Source organism: Pteropus vampyrus, unplaced genomic scaffold (assembly GCF_000151845.1).
Source record: "Pteropus vampyrus isolate Shadow unplaced genomic scaffold, Pvam_2.0 Scaffold1000003510, whole genome shotgun sequence".
NCBI lineage: Eukaryota > Metazoa > Chordata > Mammalia > Chiroptera > Pteropodidae > Pteropus > Pteropus vampyrus.
The window spans coordinates 1-26,034 of record NW_011917912.1 but is presented as its reverse complement, the minus strand read 5'-3'; the positions used below and the strand labels follow the sequence as shown (position 1 = coordinate 26,034).

Sequence of the window (26,034 nt, the reverse complement as noted above, 5' to 3'; positions counted from 1 at the left end):
GGTTTATATACATACAGTTAAAATGTTTTTTTTAGTTCTCTGAATTTTAGCATGTGTATAGATTTATGCAACCACCAATGCAATTGTGATAACAGTTCCATCACTACAAAAACTCCCTCATGTCCTTTGTAGTCACACTTACCTTGTAGCTCTAACCCTGGCAACCACTGCTCTGTTTTCTGTTATTATAGCATTGTTATTTTGAGGCGGTCACATAAATGGAATCATATAGTATGTAACCTTTTGAGAATGGCTTTTTTCTCGTAGCAAAATACATTTAAAATTTATTCACGTTGCGTGAATTAATAGCATGTTCCTTTTTTTAGTGCTAAATAGTATTTTACCGTGCGGATGTCCCACAATATATTATTTTACCTGATTAAGAACATCTTGGTTGCTAAGATTAAATACCTAGGAGTGGGATTGTCGAGTCAGGAAAGTAAATGTATATTTAACTTCATAAGAAATTGCCAAGTTGTTTTTCCAGTACGTCTGTGCCATTTTGCCTTCCTACCAGCAATGTAAGAGATCCGATTGCTCTGCATCTTTTCCAGCACTTGCCATTTTGTTCTAACAGGTATGTAGTGGTATCTCATTGTGGTTTTAATTTACCTTTCCCTAATGTCTAATGATGATGAACAACTTCTCATGTGCATATTTGCCTTTCAGATTTCTTCTTTGGTGAATTAGCTATTTTTTAGTTGGGTTGCTTATTATTATTATTATTATTTTTTAATATTGAGCTTTGAGAATTTTTTATATGTTCCAACACTGTCAGGCACAAGGCAAAGCCAGGCTGACAGATTCAGCCAGTAAAGGAACAATGAGTCTTTTTGAGACTCAGTTTATTGCTTACACAGAGAGTAAAAAGACAAGAAGCCAAAGGTGTCAGTTCTCTGTGGTCTTTGCACAGGATGACAGTGAAACACAAGAGGTTGGATGACTGCAACAAGAATGATGGGACACTAGCTGAGGAGTCCATTGCATGATGCTACTAAGCCATTTTATAGCTGTAGGCGTGCCCTAAGGGTGGCGAGGCGGAAAGCCTCAGACTCCATTAGAACTCTTAAAACAAGAAAATGCCTCAAGACAGCCCATGTGGTAGATAGGGAAGCAAGTGAGAAATGGCCTTGTAGCATCACCTCACAAGTCCCATGCTTTCACGTCCCAGGAGGGTCACAAGGCATTTTGTTGAGATTCAGCTGTTGTTCCAGTTTTGCCTAAGTGGTCTGAGTGGAAATGCACAAAGTCATCAGGCTCCGGCTGTTGCCCTGTAGATACAAGTCCTTTGTCAGATATGTGATTTGTAAATATTTTCTCCTATTTTCATTCTCTTGATAGTGTGTTTTATAGAGTGAAAGTTTTTAATTTTGATGAATTACAATTTTTTTTCCTTTTATGGATCATGCATTTGGTATTATACCTAAGAACTCTGCCCAAACTCAAGTCATAAAGTTTTTCTCCTATGTTTTCTTTTGAGAACTTTATATTGTAGATCATTCATTTAGATCTATGTTCCATTTAGTAATTTTTATAAAATGTGAGGTTTATGTTGAGATGCAGTTCTTTTTTTTACATGTAGTCTAATTCTTCCAACACCACTTCTTGGAAAGAGTATGCTTTTTTTCATTGACTTGCCTTTGCACTTTATAAAAAATCAATTGACCATATTTGTGTGGGTCTATTTCTGGCCCCTGTAGTGTTTCATCGATTTATATATCTTTCTCTTTGCCAATACTGTACTGTCTTGGTTACAGTATTTTTACAAAAAGTCTTAAAATCAGATAATGAGATTCCTCCAACTTTGTTCTTTTTCAAAATTGTTTTAGTCATTCTAATTCCTTTTCTTTTCCATACAAATGTTTAAATCAACTCGTCTATACGTTATAAAAAGAAAAAGTCCTGCTGAAGTTTTGATTGGAATTGCAGTAAACCTATAACTCACTTTGGAGGGTATTGCCACTTGTACTCTGTTGAGTCTGCCAATCCATGAAGAGAGAAAGTCTCTATTTAGGTTGCCTCTGATTTATTTGTTCAACATTTTGAAATTATTTTCATTACTAAAAATCATACCTTTCTGCAGTCATTTCCTTAAATCTGAACTTACCAGAAGTTTATCATAACATATCTCAAGAGAAGTTATGTTTCACTTTACAACAGAAAATTGTATTAGAATTTTTTTCTGTTGCAAGAAACAGAAAAATCAAATATGGCTTAGAAAATGAAGAAAGGTTTCACACAACTGGAAAGCTCAGAGTTAGGGCAGACTCCAAAGCTAGTTGACTAAACAGCTTATTTGTCACTAAGGACCTACTTTACCAGTTGCTTTTCATCTCTGTGTTCTGTGTGTTATGTATAGTGTAGACCTATTTCTAAAACTAGGTCATCGGATAGGCTTTCTTCTTCATGTCCAGAGTGAATATACTTATACCCAGCATTTTGGACATAAGTGCTGAAATTCACTCTCATGGGGCTAGTTTTAGTCACATGCCCAACTCTGAACCACTGATTACGCCAAGGGAAATGGAATGTATTGATTGGCTTAGGCCAAGTAGGGCCCACTTTGGGACATGGAGTAGGAGCAGATTCAGTCAAAGCACATGAGATGTGTGGAGGGCTGGATACTATCATGAAAATCAAAATATTAGGAAAGGGGAATTATGGAATAGAAACCGAATAGGCAACTAGCAAATACTATAAAAACTACAAACCAGATCCTGGTTATTGGGATTAGTGCCTGGAAATTTTCACATCTCAAATGAGATCCAGTCTCATCTGTTGATGCCATTTAAAAAAATACATTTATGTGACTTTTGTAGTACAGAGTTTCAATATTCATCCGTGCACAGATCTTTCTGGGTACAATAAGAAGTTTATATTTCCTGGTTCTTTTGTCATTTGGCAGGACTGTGTGACTAGTCCTTGCCAATGGATTATAGATGAAAGTGACAGTGACATGTCTTATTCTGAGGCAGCAATTGTAAAAGTGCCGTAGGGGTGACATAAGATCAAAATATGGAATACAAATCCAACATACATAAGGCAAGTGTTCTGAAAAGTTAGCTGTATCTGCAGCAAACTTTGTATGAGATACAAATAAACTTTTTTGTGTTTGTTAAGTCACTGTGACTTTGGGGTTATTTGTTACTGTATCATAACCTGGCCTATCATGCCCAATACAACTTTCATATGTTATTGTACATGATATATTAATTGAGGAACTAGAGCTAGTGTTATAATATATAACACTTTCAGTGACCCCAAGAAATTGCTATGATGTTCACATTTCATATGAAATTAATCAGAATGTTGGGATACTTTTTCAATTGTAGTGATTTCTGAGCCAGTATTTCTGGATATGTCTGTTTAATGTAAAGGTTTATGGGATTAGTGTTCCAAAAAGAACACTTTTATCATTTCACTTATGCAAAATTCTTCAAGTGTTCTGCTAATACCTACAGAATAAAATTTATAATTCTTATTTAAACTTGCATCAAAGCTTTCCATATTTTGGTCCTCACCTACCTTTGCAGAATTGTGTACTATTCTTTCCAATGGCATCAATGTGTTCAGCATTCTTAACAATCCTGGGCACAGCCACAGAGCCTGAAGAAGGGAATGTAGTTCAAAAAATCTCCTCCCCTACCAGAACTCACTTATTACATTTAGCTGACTGGTTTTAGGCATTTTGCTTTGGAAACTGGTGAAGACCATTGCCTAACCAACATCTATCCTTTCTTCCTAAATAATAATCCCTATATTATCGGAGGTGACAGTGAATTCAACTTTAGCTGCATTTCTTGGTCTCTGTTGCAATTAGATATAACCACGTGATTGATGAATTGTTGAGAGGGACTTTAGGAGAGGCAACTTAAAGGCCTTGTTTGCCTTCTATCCCTTTCCTGCCACCTGCCTGGGAAGTAGATGTGACGGCTAGAGTTCCAGGAGCCGCCTGGAACTGTGAGGTAACTTTGAGGCTGGAGACAGAAGAGAATACGAGAAAAGAGCCTGGGTTCCTGGTGACCTCATGGAGCTGTTATATGAGACCAGAGCCATCTACCTCTAAACTTTATTTTTTTAAACCACGTTTTATTGAATCTTATGTGCACCATTATTTATATATTATTAAGAAGAAGCCCACTGACAATAAAACCGATATAATGCTTTCTTATTGCATCCATACTAAGGTCATTCCAATTGCAGAAATGTTAAATTGTGAAAAATAATGTGTCTTAGAATCAGTAAATTATAAGAGAGAGAATTAACCCTTAAATACTTAAGCCATCACTATTTTGGGCTTTTGGATACTTTTCACACAGGCTATCTGCATCCGAACTGATACTGATTTAATTTTTTCTGCCTGTATGTTTTGCATCTGAAATCCTTGAGATTTCTGAGTCAACCTTCGTCTGAGAGTTCTTGTTTTAAAAATCAACTTTATTGACGTATAATTCTCATACAATAACATGTGCCTGTTTTAAGTATACATTTTGATGAGTTTTGACAAATGCATGCACCCATTTAACTTCCACCAGGATCAAGGTATAGAGTCTTTTTATCACCTCTTATGCCCATCCCACTCAAATCTCCCCACCTCAAGCCTAAGCAACTGCTCATGTGCTTTCTGTCATTATAGGTTAGATTTGTCTTTTGTAGAGCTTTACGTAAATATAATCACAATATTTAGTCTTTTGTATTTGGCTCCTTTCAGCATGCTGAGACTCATCTGTGTTGTCCTGTGTATCAATAATTCATTTCTTTTTATTCCTGAGTAGCATACCATTATATTGAAGTATCACAATTTGTTTATCTTTTAACCAGGTGATGGATCTTAGAGTTATCTCCAATTTGGGGCTATTGCAAATAAAGGTGCTAGGGATATTTGTATACACAGGGAGACTTTTTGGATTCCCCTGTAACCATGGGTCAGTTCTGACCATTCTTGTACCCTGCCCCAGTTCTAAGAATCTTATAGCTTTTGCTACTTACACCTACCCTTTGTCTGCTTGTGATACTGACTAGAGCTAAATCTATCCTGAATAGGAATTGTCACCTTGAGCCCTGCTGCTTCTCCTATTCCACTTTCTAAACATGATCATAAAAAGAAGGAATTACGTATGCTTGAATATGACAGTGGAGGACAGTCACCCTAGGCATGGAAATATTGAGGAATAAACAGTACAGGCCTCCAAACTAGCTTTCTATTCTATGAGAGGAAGTGAGGAAAAAACTCTGGCTTTGGAGCTAGGTAGGTCTGTCTTCAAATCCAAGATTGGCCATATCTTAGTGTGAGAATCTAGAATACAATACTAACCTCATTTTTTTTGACCTGAAAAATGAATAGAACTCTCACTTTGCAGAATGTGAGAATTAAATGCATATACATATTCAGTCAACAAATATGTGTTGACAACGTACATGTGCCAGGCTCTGTCCTAGGCTCTGGGGATACAGCAGTAAGCAAAACAGCAAAAGTGCCTGACCTCATGGCGCTTACATTCTAGCCTAGGTAAAGGGTTAAGGATTTTTATATTTCAACTGGAGAATGAGGGGCATTTTTTTCTTCTTTGAACTTGGAGGTTTGTTTTTTTTTTTTTCCGATGTCATGAGGAGTTGCTCAGTCTTTTTGCACTCCCAAATATTGATATTTCTCAAGGATGACAATCATAATTACCATTTGTTGTGTTTATTATACTCTTGTCATTGTGCTAACCACTTAATCTCCATAACCCGAAAAATCTTCTGAACAATCCATATATAGGTACTGTTATTCTTCATTTACAGATCAGTAAGTAGAAGAGAATTTATGCTCTAATTGCCAGGTCTGTGCCTCCTTGTAACTGACCTTGCAATCAGTCTGTGCACAGAGCAATTTCTCAACACCTGGAGGATTCTAGCTGAGGCCTATCCCTGCTGCACCTTCCTTTGCTACTGTTTTAATTTCGGGATAAATTTAGCCCCCTGCTTGGCTTCGTTTTCCTATGTCTGACATGCGATCTTGTGATCCTGTCGTATTCATCATCATAGCTAAGTGATTTTCAAAGTTTCCAAAGAGTTGAACAACACCTTTGTCCCTTCATGGTCTGGAATTTTGTGTTCTCCTTTGGAGAATGAAGACACCACTCCTCAAAGGTGAAAAAAGTTTAAACTCTAATACTCTCAGCGGTTGCTTATGGCAGACCAGAGCATTTAGCCAGAATTATTACTCAGTTTTAGAATCTGGATAAATGAAACTCTTTTGCTCCTCAGCTTATACTGATATTAGCTTTAAAAAAAAAAAAAAAAAAAAAAGGCCCTAGTGTTGATTACAAATTGGGATGAAGGACAAATAAAGGCAGTATTTTCTTAAATGGGATTAGTAAAGGGGATTTTACCATTCTCTCTCTTGCTTTCTCTAAAGTAAGAAGAACAGGAAGAACAAGCTATGGAAAGAACTGAACAGAGCTGACTCAGACTTTAAGTTAACACTTGCTCACCCTGGGATGGGCCACAATACAAGGAGTATCTGTAGTGTCCCATAAAGACATTGGCCTGCATATTGGAAACTAGAAGGAGCAGCCGCGCAAATCCTTTCTGAATGAATGATAGCTAACTAAATCAGGACGGATCAGGTTCTATGGGTTTCCCTGGTAACTTGGGAAGAGCATGGCCTCTCCTAAGAGTTAAGGAAAGGAAAAACAATAATGGTGTTACTATACATTCTGCTGCTGTTGCTGCCAGACTGGGTGCTTTGCATATTTTGCCTGTGTTAGCCTCACAACACCATGTGGCAGATACCATTTATATCTCCATTCTACAGATAAGGAAACCGAGACATAGAGAGATTAAGTAATTTAGTTTCCCGACCTTGGTTTTGGTCTATGGAATGCTTCAGCCCATGTTTTTTCCACTATTTCATAAAAATAAAGGGGAAAAAAGAAGGAATTCAAGTAGGCCACTCATAGTATCAGCCCCCTACCCTGGACTGTTAGCTTACTCCTACACTTATCATACCCTGTCTTGTGTTTTAAATCATCTTATACCAGTCTTATTTTCATAATTGTATTTCAAGCTCTTCGAAAGTAGGAATTTTATCATGTACAGCATCATACCCTCAACATTATAAAGTCAGTAAGTATTTACTGAATAAGAGAACGAATGAATGGATGAATAAACAAGTGAAGTTTGCTCTCTTAGGCACCGGGGACACTTTATCTCTTACCACATCAAATCTAAATTCCTTGGCGTGATATTCAATAACAATAAAAATACTGGCCAGCAAGAACTGAATAGTTACAATGCAGCAAACCTCTGTGCAACCCTTGGAAAGCACCAGTGCCTTTAATTCCCACAATGACAACGGACAAATAATGAGGAAGAGAGTCAGGAGTCAAACCCATGTAATCTCATCCCTAAATCTGGATGCTAAGTCCTATATCAAATGGTGTCACCCAGGCACTGCTTGTCTTCTGAATCTGAATTCCTAGTTCTTCTCAGCATACATCTTCCAGTTAGACTGGTTTCCTTATTGTCCTTTTCTTTCTTCCTATAAGCTTTTCCTAATTATGTTCCATACTGGTATGAAGGGCTGATACACCTAGGCCAGAGGCTGCACTGTTACCCTTGGCAACTTCACCAAAGCCACCTTTTATGCTATCTCCAAGATCTACAGCTATCTCACCCAGACACCTCTAAAGAGACCATGTTCACCAGGTTGTGCTGTCAGGAATTTACTGACCTTCTCATAAAGATCCACAGGCGTCTCCATGCAGAGGGCCCAAGCTCCAGCTATGGCCACCACATAGTGTTTTTATACAAGGAAAATAAAGTGAACTCATTAAGCCCGTATTTTAAAAAAATAATCACCTGTGAGATGTGTTTACTATACAGAATCCTGGACCTTAGCATCCCGCATTCTTTTTTTTTTTTCAGGCGAGGCAACCCTTGGTTGATCTGACAGATTGCAAGGACTTTGTCAGCTTACAATCCCTCATTTTTTCTTTTTGCACATACATCACCTGGTCTTCCTAGGTGGTCTCCCATCCAAGTACTAACCAGGCCCAACCCTGCTTAGCTGCTGAAATTGTGCTGGCTGGAAAATTACTGTTTGGCTATATCACCCATGCGAACATAGGCTATCACTCATGGGAACATAACATTCTAACGATAAGCTTTCTGCTTCTGTACTCCTGCTTGTGCAATCGACCTGTGGGTTGTTGACAGGTAGTGAATAGGAGAAAAATAGACCTTTGTGTTTAAGGCAGAATGAGGAATGGGATTTAGGGCTTAAAAATCCTGTACCTTTTTATCTCTTTAGCCCAGGCATTCGACCAGCCACAACCAAAATCAGAAGGAGCATTAATAACTTTGCTAATGACAATACACAAGGTCTTAAATAAGACCACTCCAGACATAGGACAAGATTGCTGGTTGTTCCTAAACCCAAAAACTCCCTTACTATGTCGGGGTAGGAACTCCCTTAAATTTCACTGAGCTCAGCAGGCTAGAACTTCAGGTCGATTCACTAGCAGAAGTAGTCCTCCAAAAGAGAAGAGGTTTAGATTATGTATGGCTATAGGTGAAACCTGTTGCTTCTATGCTAATAACTCTGGAGTAATTAGAGAGAGCTGCTTGGCTATCGCCCATGGGAACATAGGCTATCACTCATAGGAACATAACATTCTAACAATAAGCTTTCTGCTTCTGTACTCCTGCTTGTGCAACCGACCTGTGGGTTGACAGGTAGCGAATAAGAGAAAAATAGACCTTTGTGTTCAAGGCAGAATGAGGAATGGGATTTAGGGCTTAAAAATCCTGTACCTCTACATTTTGGGGCTGCTTAATTTGGGGTCTGCGTACCCCTGGCAGACCCAGCTGGCTGAATAAAGAGCATGTTTCCTATAACTCACTGATTTCTGGTGGTCCTTGTGTTTTTTGGGGGCTAGCGGCTACAGCATTTGGAGGCCCCAGCGAGATCTCAGGGAGTGGCCCTGGGATCTAAGACCGGACCAGCCTCCGAAGCGGTTGCTGTCCCTGTTACGGATTCAAAGGGGTGGCCAACCTGAGACGTTCCAGGGCCCTTGAATGCTGTGACGGGTCAGTACAATCGTCAAGGACGCAACCTTTAGGATATGCTCTTTGTTCCTGGTCCTGACGGGAATCTGGAATCTCCGAGGCCTTGGTGTCTGGATAAAAGGTACCTTCCTGTTTCTGTTGACCAGTCAGTGGGGGTCCGTGGAGACACTGGATGCAGTCATATCTCCTGGACCATGGCCAGGCCGCGGGACGCCACCTCCTGTGCCCTGTTGTTGGGTTCTGTTTATTGTCTCTGGTCTTGTCTAGGTTGTAGGTGGCAGACTTCTCTGGGTCCACCTACACCCCAGTTACTGTTCTTGTCTGAGCGTCTGATTGTTCTTGTCTGAGTGTCTGATTGTGCTTGTCTGAGTGTCTGTTTTGTGTTTTCTGTGCAAGAGATAGGGGGAAGCCTGAGTTCACAGAGGACACCCTTGGGTTGTCTCCTGCGACATTTCAAAGAAGGGTTTGTAGAAGGAGCTGACTATGGCATAAAGTTTTCTCCAGGCAGACTAAAAACATTGTGTAAAGTTGAGTGGCTGTCTTTTGATGTAAACTAGTCTCCGGAGGGTTCTTTTGACAGGGGTTTAGTAAGGGATGTTTGGAAGATTGTCACGGGAGGCCAGGGACATCCCGATCAGTTTCCCTACATCAATTAATGGTTAAACCTTGTTCAGACACCCCCTCCTTAGCTCCGCCGGTGTGCCCTTTCTCTAGGGGCGCGAGTCTTAGTTGTGGGCACCCCGAAACATGCAGCAACTGAATCTCCAGGACAGCCCAGTCCCTCAGTCCTCCACCAGAGGACAGTGACCTTCCCCCATCCTATAATCCAGGACAACAGAGGCCAGATAGCACCGCCTCACCTCCTCAGTCGTGGGCAGGTAACCCCTATGGGCCTCCTGCTCCCACTCTGGGCGGGGCACCAGCCAATACCACCACCCCAGCCATCCTCCCCTTGCAAGAAGCACCACTCCAGGGGCATCACACAGACAGGCCCTTTATGGTTTATGTGCCTTTCTCGACTAGTGACCTGTACAACTGGAAGGCACAGAATCCGCCTTTCTCTGAGAAACCCCAGGCATTAATAGGACTCTTAGAAAGTGTCTTTTGGACTCACTGCCTCACCTGGGACGATTGCCAACAGCTTTTAATTACCCCCTTCACGGAGGAAGAACGCTGAGGCATTTCGGACTGAAACACAAAAGATAGCTGCGGGAGGGAGGAGAGTTGAGGAAGCAGGGGAACAGATTGAGGAGGAATTTCCCTCCACCCGCCCAGACTGGGGACACAATTCTCAGGCAGGGAGAACGGCATTAGATCCACCAGATTCTAATTGGGGGAATTAGGATGGTTGCTCGTCAGCCAACTAACCTTTCTAAGGTAACTGAAGTTATACAGGGGCCTCAGGAATCCCCTGGAGTGTTTCTTGAATGAGGCATACCAGGTATACACTCTCATTGATCCTGAGGCCCCTGAGAACCAGCAGGCAATTAATATAGCCTTTGCTACTCAGGCAGCCCCTGATATCCAGCGTAAATTACAAAAATTAGAAGGTTTTGCAGGGATGAACCTGTCCCAACTTGTTGAGATAGCCCAGAAGGTGTTCAACAACAGGGAGGCACCGAATGACTCCAAACATACGGCTAAAATCCAAAGCTACTGTAATCAACCTAGCCAATCTTTTGCCAGACCCAGACTCCGAGATCCCTGTTCATGACTGCACAGATTTCACTGACACTGTGTGTTCCTCGGGGCCAAACCTCAAAGACGCCCCGCTGCCTGAGGCCGATGAAGTTCTGTTCACGGACGGGAGCAGCTTCATGCAGGAAAGGAAGGAAGTATGCTGGGGCAGTGGTCGTAACTCTAACTGGCACCATCTGGTCACAGGCTCTTCCCCACAGGACTTCTGTTCAAAAGGCAGAACTCATTGCCCTCACTGAGGCACCAAGATGGGAAAAGGATAAGGCAGTCACAATATACACGAACAGCCGATACGCCTTTGCCACTGCACATGTACATGGAGCCATCTACAAGGAAAGAGGCCTTCTGACTTCAGCTGGGAAGGACATCAAGAACAAGGGGGAGATCTTAGCCTTACTTGAAGCCATATAGATGCCTAAGACTCTTGCTATTGTTCTTTGTAAAGGGCATCAAAAAGAGAATAGTCCTGAGGCTGAGGGAAACCGATGAGCCAATGCAGAGACAAGAGCAGTGTCCACAAGGCCAGTGGGGCCCCCACCACATCTACTGACTATTGTCCCTTACCCAGAACTGCCTCCATCTCCGACCTATATGGCAGAAGAGAACATATATTTTCCAGATAAGGGAGCCACTAGGAACCAACAGGGTGGTAGACAACCCCAGATGGAAAAATCGGGCTCTCACGGCCCTTGGAAGGACTCTCCTCCACCAACTACACCAGACCACACACCTAGGGTGAACCAAGATGTTCCAAGCTTTAGACTCCTGCTTTCATTTGTTAAACGGGAGAAGAATTGCCTCACGATGCCCGGCTTGTGCCCAAATTAATCCAAAGGAGAAGATGGAAGAAGATGGAAGAACCTAGGCACAGGGAAAGAGAAACTTATCCGGGGACCACTGGAAAGTAGATTTCACTGAGATAACCCCGACTGTGGGAGCCAACAAATATTTACTTGTTTTTATAGACATATTTTCAAGATGGATAGAGGCCTTCTCTACCAGGAAAGAGACTGCTTTAGTAGTTACTAAGAAACTACTACAAGAAATTCTCCCTCGATTTAGTCTTCCTGGAACTTTAGGGTTGGATGACGGGCCAGCCTTCATAGCAAAGGTGTCACAGCAATTGGCTAGCTACCTAAATTTGCAATAGAAACTCCACTGCGTCTACTGGCCCCAAAAGTTCGGGCCAAGTAGAGCGAATGAATCAGACCCTAAAAAAGACATTAGTCAAGTTAGGATTAGAAACTGGTGGGACCTGGATAGAACTTCTCCCCTTTGCTCTTCTCCAAGCCAGGTGTACTCCATATATTAATGGATTCACCCCATTTGAAATTTGCTTTGGAAAACCTCCACCTTTAGTACCTTGAATAGAAGATGAGAAAAAGGCAGAACTATGTAACCTTGTCTTACTTAAGTCTTTACAGGCCCTTCAAAGTGTACAGAAGGAGATTTAGTCTGCGGTTCGTGCTGCCCACTCAACCCCAGGGGACAGACTTCCCCGTCAGTTTCAGCCTGGGGACTCTGTGTGGATCCGGAAGTTCACTTCCAAGGGACTAGAACCCAAGTGGAAAGGACCCTTTACTGTCTACCTGATGACACCCACTGCAGTTAAAGTAGACGGCATCCCATCATGGATTCGTCACTCCCACGTGAAGGCAGCACGAGAGTGGACAGCTCAGGAAGACGGGCCCTTAAGACTAAGACTCAAGCACACATAAGTATAACCCTTTGTTTCTTCCTTTTTATCTCTTTAGCCCAGGCATTCGACCAGCCACAACCAAAATCAGAAGGAGCATTAATAACTTTGCTAATGACAATACACAAGGTCTTAAATAAGACCACTCCAGACATAGGACAAGATTGCTGGTTGTTCCTAAACCCAAAAACTCCCTTACTATGTCGGGGTAGGAACTCCCTTAAATTTCACTGAGCTCAGCAGGCTAGAACTTCAGGTCGATTCACTAGCAGAAGTAGTCCTCCAAAATAGAAGAGGTTTAGATTATGTATGGCTCTAGGTGAAACCTGTTGCTTCTATGCTAATAACTCTGGAGTAATTAGAGAGAGCTGCTTGGCTATCGCCCATGGGAACATAGGCTATCACTCATAGGAACATAACATTCTAACAATAAGCTTTCTGCTTCTGTACTCCTGCTTGTACAACCGACCTGTGGGTTGACAGGTAACGAATAAGAGAAAAATAGACCTTTGTGTTCAAGGCAGAATGAGGAATGGGATTTAGGGCTTAAAAATCCTGTACCTCTACATTTTGGGGCTGCTTAATTTGGGGTCTGCGTACCCCTGGCAGACCCAGCTGGCTGAATAAAGAGCATGTTTCCTATAACTCACTGATTTCTGGTGGTCCTTGTGTCTTTCGGGGGCTGGCGGCTACAACAAGATCAGATGTCTTTTTTTCTTGTTAATTTTTAATTAATTATTTTTTTATGGTGACATTGGTTAAAAATCCAATAAGTTTCAGCTGTACACTTTAACAATAAGGAGACGTTCCAGGGCCCTTGAATGCTGTGACGGGTCAGTACAATCGTCAAGGACGCAACCTTTAGGATATGCTCTTTGTACCTCCCCTCGCCCCCCACCCCTGGAATCTCCGAGGCCTTGGTGTATAGTCCATGTCCATGAGTCTCTGTTTGTGTGCCCCGCTCATTTGTTGCTTTTAGGTTTATATCCCACATATAAGTGATATTATGTGATTTTCAACTTTGTCTGGCTTATTTCACTTAGCATGATTATCTCGAGGTCCATCCATGTTGTCACAAATGGCAGTATTTCATCTCTTCTTATGGCTAAATAATATTCCATTGTATATATGTACCATAACTTCTTTATCCAATCATCTACCATAGGACACTTCGGTTGCTTCCATGTCCTGGCCACTGTGAATAATGCTGCTATGGACATCAGTGTGCAAATATCTTTTCAGATATAGGTTTTCACATCTTTGAGGTAAATACCCAGTAGAGGGATTGCTGGATCATATGGTAGATCAATTCTTAGTTTTTTGAGGAACCTCCATACTGTTTTCCATAGTGGCTGTACCAATTTGCAGTCTCACCAGTAGTGTATGAGGGTTCGTTTTTCTCCGCATCCTCTCCAGCATTTGTTATTACTTGTCCTGTTGAGCATCCTGTACTGATTCAATAAGTACTGCTGCTGTAGTGATTCTCAGCTCACTGTGAGGCACACTGAAGAAGTGTTTTTTTATTAACCTCATTGGTCCCATGAAACTAGTAAACATCCCGACATACACTCCTAGTGCTGGAGGTAGCGTAAGGCCACAAGCCAGCAAGTCTGCAAGCCTACATGGAGCCTTGTGCAACCCCTGTCAACAACTAATTTTCACATGCTTCTGTCTGAAATTAAACTTTCTTTAAAATAAATAAATAAATAAATATATACATATATATGTGTATATATTTATTCTGCATTCAGTTAGTTGTTAGTTCTTGGTTTGTAACACAAAATCTTTTTCACTTGAACCCTTTCAGGTCCGTGATAACTGCCCTCAATGATCAGAATGGCCTTACTGGCCCACTTTTACCTCCTTAGAAATCCATTCTCCAAACTCTTAGAGTTCAAAAATCTTCAGAGATCTCTTATTACAGAAAACCCAAACCATACAGTTCAATAGCTCAGACATGAAATGTAATGTACATTATGAAACAGTATTTGATGACTTGGGGGAAAAGACGTTGGGAAGACATAGATTCAAATCAAATATTATTGGAGAATTTAACTAAAGAGTTTTATTTGCATACATGTATTTTATTTTCCAGGAAGTGGCCACTTTTTCCAGGAAAAGAAATGATAACGGCACAATTCTTTGAAGTAGTTGTACAGTTGTCTATGTGAAGTAAATCCATTTCGATATTACAAAAAAACACTTCGTCTAAATTTTTGTGGGTTTGTGTTTGGGTCCATTTTGAGGCCCCGTGGCTTACAACCGTGTCTCAAGGCGGTTCAAGAGTTCGAAAAAGAACTGCTTAGATAAACAAGTCAGAACGTTGCAGAGAAAAAGAACGGCTTGCTTTTAAATCCTTCGATCGCTAATCCTCCACTGCTACGGGCGGCGCGCGGGGGTTTTATCCCGCGGCGGGACGTTTTTGCCTCGGGTCTGCTCTTCGGGTCTGCTCTTCGGGTCTGCTCTTCGGGTCTGCTCTTCGGGTCTGCTCCGCAGCCCCGCCCCGCCCCGCCCACTGCCCGCCCCACCGGGTGCTCCGCCCCAGAGTCTTCGAGAAGTTGGCTTCCGCCCCGCGAGTCACCCTTCGATGTCCTAGCCATGGCTGCAAGGCTCATCCGCGCTTCCCAGCGCCTGTGGGGCCGTCCGTGTGCGCTGCGTCCGCTCCGGTTTGCGAGGTGAGTACCCACCGGCTCCAGTTGTCCCGGCCCCACTTGTCCCGGCCCTGAGGCTGCAGGGCCTGAGCGGCGACATCCTCCCCGGATGCTTGGAACTAGGCAGAGCACGCGCGAAGGGGTGGCGCAAAGGGGTGGCACTCCAGGCTGCTGCCGGGGCCGGGGCTGGAGCTAGGTGGTGGGAGCAGGCAAGGGTGGTAGAAGGGGCTGGAACTGTTGTAGCCACCAGCCCCAGAAAGATACACGGACCGCCAGAAGTTAGTGAGTTGGAATCACGCTCTTTATTCAGCCAGCTGGGTCTGCCAGGGGTATACAGACCCCAAATTAAGCAGCCCCAAAATGTAGAGGTACAGGGTTTTTAAGCCCTAAATTCCACGCCTCAGTCTGTCTTAAACACAAAGGTCTATTTTTCTCCTATTCACTACCTGTCAACCCACAGGTCAGTTGTACAAGCGAGGGTACAGAAGCAGAAAGCTTATTGTTAGAATGTTATGTTCTCATAGTGATAGCCTATGTTCCCATGGGCGATAGCCAAGCAGTATTTTCCCAGCCAGCACAGAACCTGGTGAAACCCACTTGGACAAGGATGGGGGTGCGTCACCACTGGGAAAGCTGAAAGGGGTGGTTTTGCCAAACATTAGCTCTCCGACTCAGCTCCAGTCCGTTAGGTTTTGTGGTGGGGACAGGAAGCCTGCATTTTAGAGAGCAACATATAGTCAATAGGCCTTGGTCACCGCTGAGTGCAATAGCTTAAGCTCTGGCTATGACCTTTAGCCAGCCGCCCCATGTGGAACTAGGAAGTGAGACTTCCACCGCCTTGCAGATCTGGAGGGACCGTTGGCGCTGACCTGGAGAGGTGTCGCCGAGAACAGCGATCCCTAACTTTTGGCATCAGGAACGGTTCTCCTACAAGAATTTCAGGCGGTGATAGTGCTGGGGAGTGGCTGCAGACATAAATGACACTTGGCTGGCTGGCCAGCCACTTATACATGGTGGACTGCTGTGCTAATAGGCTACACCTGGTACTGGTCCAGCCCCAGAGGCTTGGAAGTCCTGCCCCCAGAAGATATCCTGAGACAAGAAAAACCTGGCGATCGTCCCATCAGACAAGGAGATTAACTTGAAATTTATTAACAAATCCCATAATTAATTAAATGCAGAGGCATTAGTGAAGACAGTTTCTAACTTTTAAAGTAGTGTGTGTAAGGTCAAAAGCCTCAGGTGCCATCTGACACTTAAAATTCATTGGACAAACTAGAAGCACTGAGGATTCACTATTAATGAGGGTAACAAGACAGATAAATCAACTCATTACAACATTGTGGTACTCTAAGACGCTATAGGAGCAGAGAGACAAATAGCCTGCTGTTCTTGAGGAGGGTTGGGAAGGCTTCATGGAGGAGGTGATACACATTCTTTTTCTAAGCTTTGTCCCCAGAACTTCAAAAGACAGTGATCCTCAAACATTTAGGTTTCAGGACACCATTATGCTCCTGAAAATTGAGGACCCCAAAGATCTTTTAATTCTGTGAGTTGTATCTATTGATAACGATTATCAATAGATATCTACAAAACTGAGAAAGGTTACAAATATTTAGCTCATTTAAAAGTAACAGTAATAAACCCATTACTTGTTAACATAAATAACATTTTATATGAAAAACAACCTTTTTCCAAAAAAAGTGAGAAGAGTGACATTGGTTTACATTTTTTCAGGTCCGTTAATGTCTGGCTGAATAGAAGACAGCTAAATTCTCATATCTGCTCCTGCATTAAGTCTATTGTGATACGTTATTTGGGTTGAAGTATAGCAAGAAAATCTACTCCTATACAGAGGATCTTGGAAAAAAGAGAAGCTGGGAGACCCTCTGAATATATCAGGGATTATAGTTTTATTTATAACAGGTTTCTTAATCTTTTTTGTTCATATGGATCACGTGGGGATGTTGTTAAAATACACATTGTGTGTCATTCAATAGGTCTGAGGTGAGATCTGAGATTGTGTATTTATAACCAGCTCCCAAATGTTGCCAACTGGTGGAGACTCTCCTCTTTTGATGATGATGATGATGATGATAATCTAGCATATTAGATTAGTAATCATTTATTACCCTAGGAAAATAATGGCCAATTTATCCAGTACAGATTTCCTGGTCTTTATGGGGAGAAAAAGGGACAATTCATTCAGTTCAGGCCCCTTGGTCTTTAAAGTAAGAAATAGATGTTCCAACAGACTTGCTGCCAAGTGTTTTGATTTTATTCCCTCTGCACATTCTCTCTGGAACGCTTTTGACCACTCTGAAAGTCTTTATTCTTTCTGGCACTTCTTTCACTTTCCTGTGTCCTGGTGTATTTTATTAGAAATATTCCAGAGGTTTCCTTAACATGGGATATAAAATTTTAAGATTCATGCAGACTTGAATAAAACCCTTTTTTTATTTACTAATTATTTTGACAAATGATTCAGTGTCTGAGAGCCCCAATTTCCTAGACTCAATGTATTTTTTTCCTTGAGGAAAAATTCCAAGTCTGGAAAATTTATAAGGACAAATATGTGCGATATAGTTTTGTTTCTGCTAGCAAGAGATTGAAAAGAATCATTTTAATTATGGGATAAAGAATTTAATCTCTCCATTTGATGTAACATGACAGTGATCTGCAAGAATCTTGCATGTCCTGTTCCCTTGTTACGTTTAACATCATCTACGTCTTCTCATTCAATCTGTTCTATCGATAATTGGCCTACTTGCTCTTTCTAGAACACATCAGATACCATCTTGCTTTACAGCTTTTGCTCAAATTGTATTTGTGGCCTAAAGTTCTTTTACTTCAGCAGCTGTTGGGCTAACTCCATCATCTTTATGCATTTGCTCAAATCTTGTTTTTCTAACTTAACCTACCCTGACTGCACTGTTTCATACTGCAACCTTTGTTCCTGACTTGTCCCAGACACACACGCCCTCTGATCCCTGCTCGCTTTTCTTTTCCATAGTGCTTATCACTTGCTAACATAATTTGCTTCTTTATTTGTCATTTATTATTATTTAGTCTCCCCTTCTAGAATATACGCCTGAAGACAAATACCTTTGTTTTGCTCACTGTTGTATCTCAAGTTACCTGAACAGTGACTGGTACCTAATAGACACTCAGAAAGTGTTTGTTGACTAAATGAATGAATAAGCCATTAAAAATGATAATTTCAATGACAGAGTAGCAACCAGAGAAATTTTTATGAAGACAAAAGGAGTATAAAAATTATAGTATTAAATATTCACAACGAAGATTACCATTTAAAAGCCATCTCAGATTGTATGAACGTATAAAACTCAACTAAAATGTGGACATAAAAGATAAACCTAAAACAAAATGACATAAAATGTGTATTAAGTGTGTAAGTGAGCTCAGGCTGCCATAACAAAATAGCATATAGACTGGGTGGCTTAAACAATAGAAGTTTATTTCTCATCATTCTGGAGGCTGGATAGTTCAAGATCAAGCAAGGTGCTGGCCAATTTGGTCCCTGGTGAGAAATCTCTTCTGGCTTGTAAATGGCTACCTTCTCTCTATGTCCTTATGTGGCCTCTCCTTGGTGCATGTGCCCAGAGAGAGCGAGATCTTTCTTCTCTTCTTATAAGGCCACCTATCCTCTTGGATTAGGACCCCACCCATATGACTCGTTTAACTGTATTTACCTCCTCAAAATCCTATCTCCAAAAACATTGGGATTTAGAGCTAAAATATGAATTTGCTGGGAGTCTGGGGGGCAATTTAGTTCATAGCATTAAGCAAAGATATATAAACTAAAACAAAATAACCCATTTCAGGAGGAAAAAAAGATTGAAACAATTTAATTGCCAGTAAATAAGACTGGGGCTCTTCTGGGCAAAGACTAAAAAGCAGAGTCTAACTAAGGAAGAGAGACACCCCAAACAGAATTTCAAGCAAAACAGAAAAACATCCTTTAGCAATATTTAAATATATATGATTTTTTAAAAAGTTGTTTAGATGTGAGTGTAAAAATGCACAAAGTGATACACAGATTTTCAAAATCTTTGAGTGTCCCAAGGGGGGAAAAATCTGAAGACCATTGAACTAAGTAAACTACATAATGGTCTCATTTTAGGCTTAGTATAGGGGGCGGGGAGAAGAAAGGCTTACTTTCTGAGATCTTGAATAATTTCATATTAATCCTTACAAAGATGGGTGGACATTTTTATTTTGATTTGCATCCAGATTGGCTCTGTAATGTAGAATAGCATCAACATAGTTTATATGTTATACACCTGCCATTTGAAATTGTGTGATTCTGTATGAACTACTCATCTGGGGGGCCTTTGCATTGTCGTAAACATTGTACATGTCATAAAGAATTAACGGTATTATTTTGTCGTAATGCTTGAATTTTACATAATTTAATCCACATCATGTGACAACACTATTTTACTTCAACTCACACATGTGGTTAGTTCTAGGCATGATTTTCTCTATGGATTTGGAAGTGAAGAGTTAGTTGAATAAGGGTAAACTATTTCATCTCATCCAGGCAAGAGAAATCCTATCAAAAGTGATGATGCTCAAATTTGAACAGATTTTTCAAATTTCAGACTCTCTACCTGCCTCTAAAGTGTGCCTGGGGACATGTTGCTCAGTGACATTAATTTGCATATGAAGAGTAACAATTCACTTAATTTTCTTAATGTATATATATTTTTAAGGTATTCTCATTCCGGAGGAGAGGAACGTCTAGAAACTTCTTCTGCTAAAAAATTAACCGATATAGGAATTAGAAGAATCTTCTCTACGGAGCATGACATTTTCCGGGAAAGTGTAAGGAAGTTTTTTCAAGAAGAAGTGATTCCTCATCACACAGAGTAAGTGGCATATTTTTCTTTAAAGTAATATACACCAGGAGTCTAATAAGGACCATTTCTACAATACTGTGTGGTGTTCTACAGAAAAAATACTGCATTGAGGACTTTATGAACATTTTCCCTCTCTTCAGTATAATACTGTAAGATTACAAGATTTTTAAGCTAGTTCATAGCTTTATAAATGAATTTTAAAATGTAGAATTCAAAAATAAAAAAGTCAAGGTACAAATTTCTAGTTAAAAAATAAATAAGTCATGGGGATATAATGTACAGCATGGTGACTGTAGTCAATAACACTATTGTATATTTGGAAGTTGCTTGGAGAATGATCTTAAAAATTGTCATTATAAGAAAAACTAATTTATAATTATGTATGGGGACCCATATTAACTAGACTTATTGTGGTGATCATTTTGCAATATATACAAATAACAAATCTTTACGTTGTGCACCTGAAACTAATATAAATTTATATATCAATTATATCTCAATTTTAAAAAATTGAAAATCTATAAATCAATCTAAGAACAGTATTTTTGAAAACTGATTAAGTGGCAATAAAATATTAGTCAATTTCATGGTCTTTTTTTTTCCTGCTTCATGAATGGATTAAAATCCATAAAAGCTCAAAAGGCCAGCATAACTCAAATCTTGATAGGCAATTGGCTACTTCAAAGTATTTTTATTACTGGAGGAGATCTTTATTGAGTAATTAATTACAAATTACCTACTTTAGTGGCCAAAAAACTGTCATTTCTATTAAAATAGGATTTTGCTATGTTTCCAAATTCACTCATTGCCAATACTTTACTACTATTAGAAAGATTTTTAAAAGTTAATTTAAAATAGCTTTCATTAAGTTTTTAGTAATACTTCGTGATAAGAATGATTGTCCTTGGTTTAAAGCAACTAGCGTCTTAAAGACAAAAGCAATGTAGTATACTTCACTCTAAGAGAATATTTTGATTACTTCTTTACTGTTTTAAATTTCATTCCAGAAAAATTGTCAGTGAGGACTTGAAGTAAAAATGATAGAAGCTGACAAATTGGAGTTGATGATAAAAATATCGCCAAAGCTACTTTAGGCAGTACACAAAACACACCAAAACAACACATGATAATCAAACTCTTTCTTTTAAAATTTCCATAAGTATTTGTATTTACCTTTAATTAGTATCTCCAAATACCCTGTATCTTACTAACTGTACCTACCACTTAAGAAAAAAAAATCTCAGATTTTTTGTCTCCAGCTAGCCATCCCTTTCCTCATCATGCCACTCTCTTTTTTAAAGAAAGAAAGCAGTGGTTGCATGATCTCACCCAAACATATAATCTTTTCAGAAATTCATTTGGTAGAACTATGCCGCGAGATGCTTCTGCTCTTCTGTCATTCCTACTTAAGCTATAATAACATTGTCTGCTCTTTTCAGCTTTTACATATGCTATTCCCATAAGTTCAACACTTTTAGAAAATATGCAGAAGGCAGTTGCCTTTACAAGACAGGTTGAGCACAGTCCCATGACTATGGGGTACAACTAAGCTTGCCTCCTAAGAATACCAGTTGTGTCAGTGAATGTGATTTGTAGGTCCAATAAATTGTCAAGAGTGGGAGCGGGGTGGGTGGGTGGGAGGAGCAGGGAAGTGGCAAATATGAAGAAGTAAGGAAGAGAACAAGAAGGAGAAATGATAAAAAAGTCAGACGCAATTAGGAGGGTATGGACAATGTCAACAATTACGTCAAATTAAGGGAGCATTTCTGCACAGAATCATTCATAAATTCTAATTGTCACCATTTAAATAATATATAAGAAGTTTTTCTGATTTTAGAATGTTTATTATTTGCAGATGGGAGAAAGCTGGAGAAGTGAGTAGAGAGCTTTGGGAAAAAGCTGGAAAACAAGGACTGCTTGGTGTCAATATTGCAGAGCGTCATGGTGGCATTGGTGGGGACTTGTACTCAGCAGCTGTTGTTTGGGAGGAGCAGTAAGTATGGGGACATTTGAAGTTGAGTCTAGTTTGTAAGCATACTGCTCACCTTTCTGAGATGATGATAAAAAATACTTTCTACTATTTTTGTGTGATTGAAAATGAGTGTAAAACGTGAAAGTTTATACCACTCATATACTCTTTGCACATTTTTTAAATGTGTGAAGGTAGAAAAATCTTTTAAGTTGTTTAAATAGATGCTATTGAAAATTAAAGAGATAGTTTCATTTCTAATTGACTCATTTGGTTATTTTCTCTCTTTTAAAAAGATATTTGAAAGAGAACAGAAGAGTGGAAAAATATGTCCATCAAATATACTGAAAGTTTAAAATATGAGAACAAATAAAGATTTCACTTGGTTCTTGGGCAAAAGATTTGAACCAACAACTCAGCAAAAAAAAGAAATGCAAATAGGTTTGTTAGATGAAAAATGTTCATCCTTACTACCAATCAAATGCAATTAAATTGACCTAGAGGTATCATTTTAATTATCTACAAAAGTTAATGAAAACAAAAAATCATAATAACCGGTGCTGATAAGGTTGCAGTGAAAGTAAAATACTCATATACTCTTGGTGGCATTATACGGTAGAACACTAAGTGCTTTGGGGATTAAAAATATGAATACATATAAAAAATGAAAATATTTCTGCTCTTTGATCTAGGATGCTGCTTTGAGGAATTTATCTTAGGGAAATAATTTAATAGAAAAAATTGCAGCTATGTAGAGAAATCATTATCATGTTAGATCATGATCCCCCCAAATTTGGAAGCAATCTAAATGTCTGGCAGTAGGAGAATGAATAAGTAAGTTATAGTAAGTGGGCAATTTGTAATATTTTATAGCTATTTACGATTATCATTATGACAACTATATCCAAAAAAAACCCAGGATCTTTTTCATATAATTTAAAAAGAAGGTAGTTAAGTGCAAAATTCATACCACGACTCCAGCTACATTAGAATATATCGTAGTGGTAAAGGTAAGTGGACAAAATGAAAACAGTTGCTGTGTTAAGGTAATATAGTTGTAGGTGATTAACATTTTTAAATGTTTTATCTTTTCATTCATTAAATAAGTGTTCATACAGAGCTCTATTAGAGTACTATTATTATATTAGAGCCAGAAATTAAAACAGTAGTAAAAACTAAGAGAGAAAACCTTCAGAAACTTTATATGTTTGGGAGAAGAGAGGCTATTATAACACAATAAGACCTTTAACATCTTGTTTTTTAATTGAAAAATCAAAGACACTAAAAACAGAACAAAGTAATTATTTTGTGCTTTAAATTTTCTTATTTTTTTCTTAGAGGATATTCAAATTGTACAGGCCCAGGTTTTAGTCTTCATTCGGATATTGTCATGCCCTATATTGCAAACTATGGCTCAGAAGAACAGATTAAGCATTTCATCCCCCAGATGACTTCAGGGAAGTGTATCGGTGCCATAGCGATGACAGAGCCTGGGGCTGGAAGGTAAATGAACATTCGATTGGTTTTGAAATGTTAGAAGCAAGACTCTAGCAGCAGATATTTACTCAGTGCTTGCTTACTGCAAAACTGTGAGCAAAATGCTAGGAAGAATACAAAGTTCACACTCTCAAGTAACTTCAAACTCCAGTAGGAAAATAAGACCTGTATACAAGTAGCAATAAAACAGATTGTAATATCTGCTGTGTTTGAGATCTTAATGTAGTATAATGCAGATGAAATGATAAGATATGAGTTGAATTTGGGGCATGATGAATTTTAGATGTGGTGTGACATTCACATGAGAATGTTCAGCAGGCTGTTAAAAATACAAGTTTGGAACTCTGAAGACAGGCTGGAGTGGCAAGTTTTAAAAACCATTCATGAAAACGAATAAGTTTATGTATTCACTCATTTGCCAGGTACTTAGTAAGTGCCTTCAGTGTGCCATGTGAACGAAACAGATGTGGCCTCTGTGCTTATTGAAGAAAATGTCAAGGAAAAGAGATATATTCACAATTATAAATTGTGATAAGTATATGAAGGAAACGAGGTGCTGTGCTAAAGACTAGTGGTGTATGCGGGTTTGGTAGAGAAGGGAAGAACTAATTTAAATATGAGTGCTAGAGAAGGCCTTCTCAGTTTAAATACTTCTCTAGAGTAGTTATATTTAAACATATCTGATGAATGAGAAAAAAACAGTTACTCAAGAATGGGGTGAATAGCGTCCACATGATAGAACCTGATCCTCAAAGGGTAAAGCAAAAGAATGGAAAGCAGACCAAGGTGGAAAGCTTGGACATTCTGTTTTATTTGAAATTGTACAAAAAATATGACAAATTTGAAGGAAATCTAGGCAAGTGTTCTGTCTTGAGAACAAGGAGAAGTGAGTGTGAAAAAGCAATAGAATAGGAGCTTAAGCGCAAAGACTGAATAACGTCAAGGCCACACAGATGCTGAGAATTGAGGAGGCTACTGGTGATCTTTTGTGATTTCAGTAGAGGGGAGGGGCAGGAATTACTTTGGAAGGGAGTGATATGGGTGTTGAGAAAACAAGCAGAGAATACAGACTAATCTTTTTCAGAGTTAATGGGTGAAAGAAAGTTTAAAGAGGGGAGGGTAATTTGATAAGCTAGCACAGTAAGGGAAATGTTTTATGTTAACCCATTTCTCCTTAGAATACTCGCCAGCGGTGCTTACAGCTGCAGTGTTTACCCTGAGATCACTTGTGGATTACAGTCCTAACCTTAGCCCCAAAGTTTGCCACGAAATATCTCGCTTTAATTATTGTTTTCGCATCACTCTGGTATATTGATAGTCTTTGGAAACAAATGGCATCATTCTAATTATAGCATTCCGTTTTTAGTAGTGGTACTTCCATTTACAAAATATAGTAATTCTCGATCACTGAAAATACCGCATTCTAAAAAACGTAGCATTCCTATGCATGATGTTAACATGGTTCTCTAGCAGTTGTTCGCTGAAGATTCATTTGATGAATTCGATTTATGTAGACATTTCTGTTACATTAGGGTTAGAGATAAGTTCTGTCTAGAAATAACTCCAAGAACAGTTTTTATATTTAGTTTTCATATTGAAAACCAGTCAGATTTGCTTCAGTCTCAAAGAGTGTGTTTGTATAAAATTAAATTAACATTGGCAGTGAGCTACACTTTTTTTTTCTAAAGAGGAAATAGGTTAAAGAAAGCAGTGACTTATAGGCCAACGAGCAACAGGCAACACAGAGGAAAAATGTAAAGATGTGGCAGAGCAGAATTGAAACTCTAAGACTTGTTTCTGCAAAGATCAGACCCTAATGTTTTGAATTTTGTTTTTCGATAGTGCTGTTTATTTTTTAATGTCTTAATATTTCATAGTGTCACTTGGCAATATGCTTAAATTGTATTTATCTTTCCCAGATATAAATCTGTAATTACAGGCCAGTACTGATATACTTAATTTTGACAAAATAAATTTTGCTTATTTCTTTTGGCTAAAAATATGACCTAAGAGAGGTAGGAATTTAATCTTCCTTTGCTTTTCAGATAATTCTCTAAGATAACTGGCTGACTGCCCAGTATTCTGAAGCATCAGATCAGTTCTGTGATTAGTATGCTCCAGCTCCAACCCACTGCATGTTAGCTCTAAGATAGAGGCAAGAAAATGAATGAGAGATCTTGATTTATCTCCAGTTTTACTTATACAAAGAAAATTTGATTGTATTTCAGTTCTCTGTCCTTATCTTTGGTTATCTACATGTAATTATGAAGGAAGCTAAGAGTAAGAATGGAGAGAAAAAAGGCAGATTTTTTGGAAGTTTGGTGAGAGTAGCAGAAAGATAGCAAATCAGTTTGAAACTTAGAAGCAAGCAAAGGGGCCCTTGCGGGTAAGAGAATGCAAAAATGAAGACAAGTCAAAAGTCGCATGTGAAGAAGATTAGAGTGTTGAGGAATTATGGTGAGTCATAAAGAAAAATCAGGTGAGAGGGAAGGAATAAAGAAGATGGGATGTGGTTCATGTCACCTGCTTTCAGAGATGGTTTCGCCACCTCTATTTTCTTGCTTTGATTTGGCCATCACAGGAAAA

At 39.4% G+C, this 26,034-nt stretch overlaps 2 protein-coding genes across 5 annotated transcripts in view; both read left to right on the top strand.

The window, feature by feature from the left end:
- ACADL (acyl-CoA dehydrogenase long chain) overlaps positions 1 to 4,486 on the top strand; it is a 36,121-nt gene extending 31,635 nt beyond the window's left edge. For 2 of the 4 annotated variants that reach the window (XM_023527065.1, XM_023527063.1), the window contains one exon: positions 518 to 1,670. In XM_023527065.1, the coding sequence (XP_023382833.1) occupies positions 518 to 629 (112 nt within the window). In that variant the 3' untranslated portion in view covers positions 630 to 1,670. Of the gene's footprint in view, positions 1 to 517; positions 1,671 to 3,924 lie in introns of those variants that run through there. The other 2 variants (XM_023527064.1, XM_011387352.2) reach the window with 2 other exon arrangements.
- A 10,480-nt stretch (positions 4,487 to 14,966) lies between these two features.
- LOC105311370 (long-chain specific acyl-CoA dehydrogenase, mitochondrial-like) lies at positions 14,967 to 23,484 on the top strand. The gene is made up of 4 exons (XM_011387349.2): positions 14,967 to 15,123; positions 19,836 to 19,991; positions 21,838 to 21,975; positions 23,290 to 23,484. The coding sequence occupies exons 1-4, from the start codon at positions 15,047 to 15,049 to the stop codon at positions 23,456 to 23,458; spliced, it is 540 nt and encodes a 179-aa protein (XP_011385651.1). The 5' UTR covers positions 14,967 to 15,046; the 3' UTR covers positions 23,459 to 23,484.
- The last annotated feature ends 2,550 nt before the right edge of the window (positions 23,485 to 26,034 follow it).

Bases quoted from the DNA above. Each gene is read 5' to 3' on its own strand.
- LOC105311370 (XM_011387349.2), top strand. From the start codon at position 15,047: ATGGCTGCAAGGCTCATCCGCGCTTCCCAGCGCCTGTGGGGCCGTCCG. The intron at 15,124-19,835 runs GTGAGTACCCAC...TATATTTTTAAG, and splicing joins CGTCCGCTCCGGTTTGCGAG to GTATTCTCATTCCGGAGGAG. The intron at 19,992-21,837 runs GTAAGTGGCATA...TATTATTTGCAG, and splicing joins GTGATTCCTCATCACACAGA to ATGGGAGAAAGCTGGAGAAG.